Consider the following 11,928-nt stretch of genomic DNA (forward strand, 5'->3'; position numbering starts at 1 on the left):
GAGCAGAGACACGTTAGTTGGAACAAAGCCATAATGTTGTAGCTCTTAGTGTTATTATCTGGTGTCTCTGGGTCTACACATACACAAATAAGTATTGTTTAACTGCACATCTTATGATTTGCTTCAATCCCTGGAGAACTGCTCTATTTATTTGATTAAATCCGTCCTATTTTTGCTAAATGTTTCCAGCAAAACTATTTTAGAGTCATTTTTAAAGCACTGCAATCACAACAGAGTAATTTACCAAGTGCTAAATTTATAACCTTAATTAATGAATCCTAATATGTTTAAAATAATCTCCAGCAAAGTGCTATTTGTTTCAGAGGCTGTATTGAACTACACTGTAAAAAGTGAACAAAGGCAATTCTTACTGTACCATAGGGGGTGAAAAGTGATTTTTGTTAAATATCTCCTACTGCTTAACATGCAGAAAACTAAAATTAAGCCATTGGTAACTTTATGAAAAGTTACTATATTTCAATGTACTAAATTACAACTTTATCATTAAAAATGTGTAATTACAAATATATATTTTAATACGGCAGTACACTTTAACCATATTTCAAAGACAACAGATGTAATTATGAAATTATATAAAAGGTCCTACTTAAGTTGGTCAAAGAAGCACACAAGTTCAGCTAATTGGTTTAAACTATAATACATTTTTTTTAAGTTTTCAAAAACAAATATTTTGCACCTAAGTATGCTCTTTTAAACTTTATTATTTCTGTTACAAGTACTCTTTTTAAAAGCTAAAGTGTACTTCTTTTTCACAAAGTTGGTGACACTAGTGGCGCAGAAATTACTTTAACCCAAAAAAGCTAATTTTGTCATTAATTACTCACCCTCATGTCGTTCCAAACCCATAAGAATTGTTGAATGAGTTTGTTATTGTTGTATTCTTTGTGCACAAAAATTATTCTCATAGTTTCATAAAATTACAGTTAAACCACTGATGTCACATGGACTATTTTAATGATTTCTTTACTACCTTTCTGAGTCTTGACCGTGGTAGTTCCCTTGCTGTCTATGCAGGGTCAGAAAGCTCTCGGATTTCATCAAAAATATTATAATTTTATTTTATTATAGTCTTACGGGTATGAGGGTGAGTAATTATTGACAGAATATTTATTTTTAGGTGTACTATCCCTTTAATAATCTATTTTCAATAACCCTTCAAATGGCTTTACCGACAGACGGCGCGCCCGTAGGACCCGTCACTTATCTTCTTCGTGAAGCTTGTGTCTTGAAGCATGGCAGGGAGCTAGAGGACACAGTGTCTCGTTCCCTCTCAGGGAACCATGGTTACATTCGTAACCTGAGACGTTCCCTGTCAAGGGAACTTCAAACTTCCTCTTAGGGAACACTATGGGGAAAAGTATACCCACGCCGCCATGCTGAGGGGAGTGCAGGCCAGAATCATGGCCAACACTAAGTACCAACTCTACCATTTCACCGGGAGTCGCCCCTGGGATGGTTCGACGGCTGTCCATGACATTATCCCTTATGGCCAAAGGCCTAAGCTACATACCCAACATACCTGTAGGGCCTCGGCCCGGGGTAGAGCTGAAGTCTTGGAATCACGAAAGATTCCTTTAAAGGCATACGGCTAAGAACCTAGCATGTCTTCTACCTAGTCTTGTCCGCTACCCAGTGGAGCTGGATGAGTCAGAGGAAGCCAGAGGGGATAGTGCGATGCTCTCTCGAGCCGCAAAAACCGATCCACCCAAGTCTGGCCAACCTCTCTAACTCTACTTCATCACCTTGGTGCAAAGGCGCCATTCCCTGAGCCTCAGCCCCTGCCCCAGCAGGATGTCTGCTCTCACAGTGTGTCTCAAAAACAGTATGTAGTACTGGAGCGCTCTGTTGAAAAAAAATGAGAATTCAGTCTCCTAAGAGAGGAGGACTCCGAGCTCAGAGTAGCATGCTCATAGGCGACCCTTTTTCTTTGGAAAAGGGGAGCGCTGCTAAATTACCACGAGAATTGAGCCGAGCCAGGGCGCAGGCTCACCTTCAGTAGCTGCCTGATAAGGACTGCTAAACTGAATGTAAGCGCCACTAGCTTACCAAACCCAGCACCACTGTGAAAGTACTCTCAGGGAGACCTGGAGAGGCCTACTACCTGACAACCACAGTATGTGGGAGCTCACCTTCAGAGAGGCCTAGAGAGGCCTACTACCTTTTACCAGATAACCACCTTAAGTGGAAACTGAAAGTAATTTGGAAATCAACTCCAGGGAGGCCTGGTGAGGCCTACTACCTGACCACCACAGTATGTGGGAGCTCAACTTCAGGGAGGCCTAGTGAGGCCTACTACCTGATAAACACAGTGCATGGGCCAAACAGTCCCTCATGTTGAGGGAAGCGATGCTTGAGGTGTATAACAAATACACACTGGTTGAATGAAGCCCAAGGAACCCAGGGCTAATCATCTTAAGAAAGGAAACGAAGCGGAGCGCGTAACCCCTACCGTATAGGATTTCAGAAAGTGCGCAGAATCTTGCATGCACACTTACCACTTATGTAGATTTCGGAAAGTGTGCAGAGTCTTGCGTGCACACTTACCACTTACGTGGATTTCAGACAGTGCGCAAAGTGTTCACGTGCACACTGACCACCATGTGGTTTTGAGAAAGTACACAGGCTTAGCGTGTGTACTGAAAGATTCCTAAGCATCGCAGAGGCGCTGGATCGCACGGGAGAGGCCAGCTCCAATTTTCCAAACCTCAAGCGAGGGGAGCATCACCTGAGGCAGTACATACAGAAAGACTTCCGTAACTACCACCTCCACCTTCCCATTGGACGTCACTATGCGGCCAGGAGACCCCTCAGGGTGACCTGGGCGGACATCCTGCCGGATGCGCCAAGTGGACAGGCGGCCCCTCAGGGTGACCTGGCCGGACATCTATGAAATTCCCTGCAGTGCTGTGCCAGTTCTGACGACCAGCCAGGCTCCTCGGGAGGGGGGGGAACCCACGCGGTGGGTTTCCACCTAACCTCGATCAGGTGGAGAGCTGGTGGCTACAGGGGGAATTAGGCAGGGGAGAATAAAAACAGAAGTTAAAAACATCCAAAGGAAGTGAGTAACTCCTAGGTATCGCTCCGATCCGGACGAGGACGCTGCCTCGTCTGAATCACATCCCTCAGACCCTGCTTACCTCTTCGTGACCCGCGATTCCTCTTGCCCCTGCCCTTAGGCGGGGGAGGAGCACGAGCCGTGAAACTAGCCTTCTGCGCCCGTCTTCGATCCTCAGATCGAGATGGGCCAGGACCCCTTTGTTGTTCGGGCTCGGACCTGGACCTTCGTGGAATGAAGAATTTAAAGGCAGCTGAGCGCGCCCTTGCTTCCCTGAACTTTTTGACCACCATCTCGACGGAGGTACCGAAAAGCTCAGAAGGTGAGACCGGAGCATCGAGAAGAAACCCCCTTTCTTCCCTCCCGATGTCTGCCAGGTTCACCCACAGATGTCTCTCCGCTACCACCATGGCCTGCTTGGTAGCCCGGAGAAAGAGGTCTGTGGTGCGGCGCAGCTCGGCTACCTGGTCAGCTGAAAGGCACTCGCCTGTATCCAGGTCTTTCAGCAGGTCAGCCTGGTAAGCCTGAAGCACTGCCATTGTATGCAACGAAGCCACAGCCTAACCTGCTGCTGCGTATGATTTACCATTTAAGCGGGATGTATCCTGGAGGGGCTTAGATGGCAAAGGGGGAATTTTAAGAGAGGATGTTAGCCAGCGTCTCTTCTACAGGGGGCATCCTCTCATAGCCGTTTTCGTGCATGCCCTCGATATTAGCATAACTCGTATGCTGAAACCGATGGATGCGAGAGGAAAACGGCCTCTTCCATTCCTTTTCGACTTCTGCGTGTAAGTCAGGCAAGAATGGAAGGCTCACCTTGGCTGGAGGGCTATGGTCAGACAAATAACGCTAATCGAGGCGACCTCGCGACGTTACCTTTCTGGCACGCTTCCATGGCAAGTCTAATTTTGCCGTGGCGCGATCCATAACCTCTAACAGCTCCCCATACGCAGGGCAGGAGGATTGAGAAGGCCCAGCCTCAGCTTTTTCGCCACTCTCAGACATCACCTGCTCTTTCTGGGTAGAACCCAGCAGAGCACTAACTTCAGTATCAGAAAGGGTTAATGACAACGCATCTTCCTCCTGAAGTTCACTCTCATTTGCCGCCGGAGAGTGTGAAAGGAAAAATCCCTCTCTACACTCCTCAGCGAGATCCACCTGTGATCCCCACAAACTCATTCTCCTCCATGCCTTGGCAACAGTGGGACCTGAGCCACGGGGACCAGATGGCTGTCCCTCTTTCCTCGAAAAGAGAAACAAATGAGAGCGGAGCTTTTTCACAGAAAAACGCTCGCAGTGCACGCAGATTGCCCCCTCAAGGACATTGCGCTCGTGCTCTTAGCCCAAACAAGAGACGCAAAGTCTGTGTGTGTCATCAGGTGTCAAATAACGCTGACATGGATGCACACACTGTTTAAATGCCTTGCTAGTGGATGCCATGATAACAATAATATATCGATCTTACCGTTTTGGTCGTTTCTCAGATGCACGCTTCAAACAAAACAGTCAATGAAGATGAAGAAGATAAGTGACGGGTCCTACGGGCGTGTATTTATAGTCGCGCCGGTAGAGACGTCAGAGGCTGTCGCCGGCCAATACGTTGATGTTTTTCAAAGTATGCTTCAGACACGGGTCATGACGAGGTGTTCCCCATAGTGGCCCCTAAGAGGACGCAGTTAGAAGTTCCCTTGACAGGGAAATTCAATTCATTTGTTTAACCTCGCAAAATTTGTATACACTTTTAACTTTTGAAGTGTTTTTAAAATAACCTATTCTCAAGCCGTATTAATCTCATGTTAGATTATAATTTATGTAACATATAACATATAACTACTACTAAAAATGTGGGATTTGTGCATCTAATGCTTTTAAAAAGTAATGGGATAAATGGCAAATATTCTCAAATAATCCTGCTTTCCCCATTCCTCATTCACATGCACATACATCCAGTAAATGCCCATCTAGCCTCCAAAATTCATTGTACAGTAACTCCACCACTATTACATTTTGCACAACATTGACCTAGTTGGCTCATGGCATTTCTAGAATGGCTCTTAACCACTTGGCAATAATGGCTTTTGGGATGGCAGCACAGGGCCTAGAGTCTTCCCACTTCACCCGGGATGTTCCATTAAACAGGAGCAGGTCCTGGACCCGAACTCACCTACACTGGTGATCTTCTGGGAGACCAAGTCCTTCAGCAGGGCACCGATGATGTGGCTGTGTCTGGGGTAGAGCTCGTATCGGTTAATCCCGATGTGGAAGCGGAGCCAGTTGGGATATGTCTCAGCATTGGCCTCCCCTGCTGGACTGTACTCCTCTTCCTCCATGTTCCCCTCATTATGCCTGCCGGTCAGGAATGGTGGAGGACATTAGTCACTAACAACACACATGCTGCCTGAATACAGAAAACCACCAGGGTGAATGTATCATTATAATTTATTATTTTTTTTAATTAGAAAAAAGCGTCAAACTTTGAAGAAATCTTGATACATTTATATTTCATTTACTTTAATATAATACAATATTACAACTTATACAGTTGTAAGTTAGACAAACTATATCAAAAAACATTCAAGTTAAAATGATAATCATGTACTTTAAATGCGCTTTTTTATGTCAGCAATTTAAATAAATATACTTCATAAATCAAGACAAAAGATGATTAAAACAATGATTTACAATGCACTTTAAAGTAAAACTTTTAATTTGGCATTATTACAAAGTGCACTTTTTAAAACTCTCTTTTTAAGTACACTTAAGTAACCTTTTTTTCATAATATGCTTCAAAATTCAGCTCCATTTGAGTTAAAATTATTATATATCTATCTAAAGAGCAGAATTGTATTTCATTTATTTAAATTGTTTTACCTTTTATGGTTACACTTTATTTCGATAGTCCACTTTAAACATTCTATTGACTATAACTAACTTTGTAACTACAAGTCAACTACATATCAACTACAGTAAATCTCAGAAATTTGCAACTACATGTCTACTATCTCTCAGAGTAGACTGTTAGGATAGGTTTAGGGTTAGTGTTAGGGGTAGGTTTAGGCTTAGTATAAGTTGACAAAAAGTTGACAAAGAAAGTGTTAAGAAATATATTAAGCAGACAGTATACTAATACTCTACTAACTGCTAGTTGAATGTAGTTGCAAAGTTACTTACTGCTAGTAGAATGTCTAAAGTGGACTATCAAAATAAAGTGTTACCCATTTTATTTATTTAAATTGTATTAAAATAGACGCAATTAATCCATCACTGAATTAATTTATGTAGTACACTTTGATGACTGTTCAAAACATTTAAATGAAGGTGAGCATGTTTTAATGTTTCTAATGCCATGCACAGAAAATATTGTGGTGACAGTGGAATGACTGAATACATCAGCTGTACAGTACTTCATATTCCCGAGGCCCCTGACCGCGCAACAACACACATGCATGAGTTCAGTCTATTAAAACATTGTGTCCCATGAATAAATGAAAAAGAATATTAAACAGTAATCTGACAGCATCAGGATGACAAGCTTCTTACATGCATTTTCTGTAATTAACAAAGCACTGTTAAAAAGGCATTTTAACTCAACTATTCATGTTTAGTTCATCTGGATCCAAAACCATCAGGCATGGTTAAAAGCATGTTTAGTTAATCCAGGCATGGCTAAAGGCAGTGAGAATAAGCTATCCCTGGAGCAGTGAGTGTGTGAAGAACAAAAAGAGAGGACACAGGAGCGAACAAAGGACACAACACCGACAAAAACCCCTTCAGCTTAATGCATGTGACAGCTCTGAAGAAAATAACACATCACACATACTATTACTCCTAGCAACAAAGCTTTTAACACTCACAATGAGTCAGTATGAACTGGTAATTATAAAAAGCACCCAAGCCACAGTATCATGTCTTTCCATGACATATGCACCCTTTTTTATCTCCAGATTTAAAAATGAATTTACTTCTCTGTCAAATTATTGCTTTTAATCTCTATTTCCATTGAGAATCTGACTTTATTATGATTATTACTTACTCAGAATGAGAAAATAATGACCCCTGTGTATGACATGAAACATTTTTTTTTCTCTTAGATCTGTTTCTAGATTGTGCAGTGTTTAATTTCCTTGTTTCTTTGGGATAAACACATTTTTCATCACTCATCTCAGTTACTGTATAGCCACACACTGTAGGTTCTTGACTATAAAAACTATACCGGGGCATGTTGTCACAATAGGTGACACCACAAATATGGTTTACTACTAGCCTATCTAAAGTGAAAAAAAGTAATTCTTCACAGGAAACTTTTTTGCTAAATTTAAACAGGAAGCCCTAAAATGTAAAACAATTCATTAAACAGCACAAACTATCCATATTATCTTAATATGACATTTGGTAACTAGGTGTTTAAAACCAACATACAAAGCCACTGCAATATAAAACCCACATTTAGATTTTTGACTATAAATCTTATAGTAAGCGATAACAACTAGAAACAGTCTCTATTCATATTTTAATTATGCAAATAATTGGGATATTAAAATCATTTCACATGCATAACAATATTTATTTATGCCTTTAAAAGTAGTACTTTGTTCTTTTCCTGCTGCTTTGGGATAAAATATGAGCGATCACCTTCAATGCTCTTTTGAAGGAAGACACATTTTGTCACTTTTTTTTTAAAGCTGGGAATATTTCTCAGCACGGATTTATTTTTTCAAACTTATTTGCTTATACTCTAGACTTATGTCAACAAACAAAACCTTGTGAACCAGTTAGCAAGGCATACTTGTCACACAATATGGTTGTCACAATGGAACCTGCAGTTTATTGATAGGCTACTGATTTTAGAAAAAAACATATTTGTTTGAAATATGAAATCTTCTCCAAAGTAGCCTAATATAAGTCATGTTCAAAATCATATAGCACCCGGTCCATTTTAATTATGCACATAACTTCAATGCTCATTTTTAAACATACAAACAGTATGTGATTTAGCACACGCCAGGTTTAAAGAAGCACTTGCCATTCTTGTTGTCCGGCAGCTTTGGGGTAGAATCTGACATCACTGTTGAGGTTGAACAAGCTGTCATCTTCAGAGAGATGAGGCAGGTCGGTCTTATAGAGGGGGTGCTCATAGAGCGCCTTCAGTCTGGAGGAACCATGGACAGCTCTCTGCTTCTGTCCTCTCACTGGATCTCTCATCAGACCTCTCTTCTCCGAGCCCAGCTGCAGCTGCCTCACTCTCTTTCCAGACTCAGCTCTCTCCGTCACTTTTTCCCGTGAGTGCGAAGTGAGGTTGGAGTTGGGTTCATTGCTGAAATCCTGCAGTAGTCTCAAAGAGTGTTTATTAGGCCAGCCCGGTTCCGCGGCGGCGGCTCTTGGGCGCTGTTTGGCCCAGGACCGAGGCTCCTCGCCCGGTGTGTGAGCGCAGGAGCAGCCGCCTCCACCTCCAGCGCTGGAGCTCGAGCCCGCCGCGCGCTTCTCCAGCTTGGGTAACAGGTCTATCACGATGTGCATGGTGCAGGCAACGAGAAACACCATTAAAATCAACACGCGAAATTTACGGAAGAGGATCATTATTATACCTAAAGCACTTGCCACAATATGATACAGGCTATAATAAAGAGATTCAGGGGAGCATGTGGGGTCCTGTAATCCTCGCTATGACGGGAGATTCATGTTCAAATAGGTGCGAAAATCTTCTTCTGCATCCTGCTGTTTCCAGTTGAATCAAGAAAGATTTCTGTTCGGCACAGTTGCGAGTGGCATGTTTGATTTTTAGGTGAGGATCAGATGTCCTGTCGCAGCTTTACAGGTTCATGATAAAACGCATCTGTAAAATGTCCCGGTAAATAATGGCAAAACACGTTGTGACTTCTCAAGAACCGCACGGATGTCGGATCGGCAGTCCCATGTGTGGATATCTTCAGTATGTGGAGAGGGAGATAAACTGCATTAGTTCTTCACGAGGAGCAGCCAGTGACAGGTGTAGATGTATCAGTGCCCTGTGTGTTAAATATTGGGATCCTGCCTCTCCTCGTCACAGCATTCAGATTGGCTGAGTGCATGAGACTCAAGGAAGAGCGACTCAAAGATATTCGGCTTGGAGTGTCAGTACAGTTCCCTCATGTGAAGACAGAGGGCGCTGATGCGCATTAGACTGACCTCACTTGTGATAGGTGGCGGTAACACTATTCTCATTAATGCAAAACTATTATATAAGTCTTAATACATCAGTAGATATTGTATGAATTTCAAGGGAAATATATGAATCAAAGGTTTTTGGTATTTTTAATGTTTTTCTGTTAAAGAAATCAGTTCAAACTGAAATCATGTCATTCGCATATATATATAGGCTATATAAAAAAAAAATGTTTTGGAGAGACACAAGGGTGCGTGAATAATGTTTATGTTATTCATGAAAGGTTTCAGTGTCTGATGTTATGGGTTTGATCTGTCATTTACTAGCATGCAAGAGCTCTCCATAAACGCTGAGACTTCTGGTTGGGAAATTAGGATTCAAATCAGTTTGAAGTACTTTATAGACAATTTAAATATAATTTCCCAAACTGATAGTTGAACATTTTTTTAAATATTAGCCTCACAAGAAGAGGATGGAAAACCAAAGCAATTGTCAATATGGCGCAGAAATTTAATCATCAAATTTTCATCAAAACAATGACAGGATTATTACTGACTCAAATCAAGCAGATGAAAAATGATGTCTCAAAATTAATTAAAGTTTAACATAGAGACCTGGGGGTGATGTGAGAGAATGTTCTGTTTTTATTCGATCTGATTTAAATGTTCAATTTAGAATAATAATAATAATAATGGGGAGGAAAAATCTATATAATTATGCAGAAACAATAGGTGGTTGTTCTTGAACATCACTTTTTGAGTTCCAGGAAGTGTTTGCAAAAATGTTAAAATAAAGAAAGTAATTTTACGCAACCTCATTATGGAAATTTCTGTTTGAATTACATCCACGTCATACCCGCTAATATTACAACAAATCTGGTGCGCGCGCACATAGAACTCAGTCTTATATGTTTTATAAGTCCTGCTATAGGCTATGTGTTGGCATACAAAACCTTCTTCTTCTTCCAAAATATCCTTTTCTCCTTTATCTGTGGTGCAGGATCTAGCAGCTGTTGCTAAAATGATCCCTAATATTTCAGATCTGCTGTTGAAGTATTTGATGAAATAACAGCCAAAATAGTTTTGTAGAAAAACATGTGTTGGTGTTTATTCAGCTACTTTATAAAAAACAGTTAAACATAACTTTTTGTTATGAAGGTCACATAAAAAAAATAAAAAAATAAAAATAAAAAAAGCACATTTATATAATGTAGGGGAGAAATGATTATGGTTTCAGAAAATCTACCAAAATCTGTTGTAAACAGAACACCAACTCATAGTAATATCCTATACAATTCTGAGTGGGGAAATATGAAAAGACTCACATATTACATAAGGAGTGCTGTATGTATGTGTAATTGTTTTGCATGTATTCTTGGTTGACACTCTGTCATGCCAGTGCAGTCTGAGCTCATCTTGGAGGAGAAAACTCCTACATTTCCTATATATAGAACACATTTATGAATACAGCATAAGAGTAAAATAAATCAGGGTTATATGTAGGCCAGGAACCCTTTATTCAATTGCTAAATGACTTTAATGAACGTTTCCATATTTTGCACTGTCCTCCTTAATGTAAGCCAATTTCAGCTCCTTTTCAAGATATGACAAAGGATCCGGAGCAGTACAGATGTTATCCTTTCTGCTTCTATCCTTCGCCCTTACGCTCATCTGACGTGATCCGGGAAATCTGAGAGCTTGTAAGAACATGCCATTGTGTTTACTATGAATCAGACAATAGAGTGCTTCATTAATAGCTGGCCAAAGGGACTGTAACAAAAGGAGAGTACCTTTTGTCCTTTTCATATTTTGACATCATCTCCTCATCATAACCTGCATATTATTACATTTTCCATGTAAATGGACTTGTGATATTGTCCATGTTGTGAAGTTTTCAGTTGGTGATTCACAACCCAAAATTTGGCCAGAGGTCCATTCTGTTTTTTTTCTTCTGTAAAACAACAACAAAAACAATGCTTCATGTAAAAAATAAAATGCAACTAATCATATTAATATCATTAGGATAGAAAAGGAATAGTTCATCCAAAAATGAAAATAGACTGGAAATATACTCACCCTAAGGCCATCTGAGAATCAGTTTTTGAAGTTTAGCATTACGTCACTTGCTGACCAATGGATCCTCTGCAGTGAATGGGTGCCGTCAGAATAAGAGTCTTAACAGCTGATGTAAGCATCACAATAACTTTTATTGGTTTGAGGTTAAAACAGTTTCTAAACAAATGTGTCATTTGTATTTTGATGTGAGACAACATCAGGGACTTTTTCACTGAATGAGTCATTATTATGGATTATGAACTTATATTTTTGCCATGAAGCGATGGTTTGAAATTTAAATGCTAAATTAAATTACACTTAGATGTTAAAAGACAGCTTTTTATGGTACAAGATGTTAATCAATAGACTGGAGTTGTGTGGATTACTTGTGGATTATTGTGATGTTTTTATCTGCTAGTTGGATTCTCATGCTGACGGCACCCATTCACTGCAGAGGATCCACTGGTGAACAAGTGAAAACTCAGTACTTTCAGTATTAATATATTTCAGCGTTGCATTTAAAGAACATTTATTTATTTATGATAAACAATTTACTTTTCCACAGTAAAAACTGGGTCCTAAAGCACAATAATATGATGATAAACACTGCTTAAAAGCACAACGGTGATAGATTCTTTGTGACTGAGCCGGGGAAA

At 40.5% G+C, this 11,928-nt stretch overlaps 1 protein-coding gene across 1 annotated transcript in view; it reads right to left on the reverse strand.

Moving 5' to 3' along the window:
- Nucleotides 1-8,737, reverse strand: part of LOC132148845 (extracellular serine/threonine protein kinase FAM20C-like) — a 76,689-nt gene extending 67,952 nt beyond the window's left edge. The window contains exons 1-3 of the mRNA XM_059557588.1: nt 8,096-8,737; nt 5,468-5,470; nt 5,241-5,412 (exon numbers count right to left, since the gene is read on the reverse strand). Of these exons, the coding sequence (XP_059413571.1) occupies nt 5,241-5,412; nt 5,468-5,470; nt 8,096-8,653 (733 nt within the window). The 5' untranslated portion in view covers nt 8,654-8,737. The remainder of the gene's footprint in view (nt 1-5,240; nt 5,413-5,467; nt 5,471-8,095) is intronic.
- Nucleotides 8,738-11,928: the final 3,191 nt, after the last annotated feature.

This window comes from Carassius carassius, chromosome 9 (assembly GCF_963082965.1).
Source record: "Carassius carassius chromosome 9, fCarCar2.1, whole genome shotgun sequence".
In the NCBI taxonomy this organism is placed as follows: domain Eukaryota; kingdom Metazoa; phylum Chordata; class Actinopteri; order Cypriniformes; family Cyprinidae; genus Carassius; species Carassius carassius.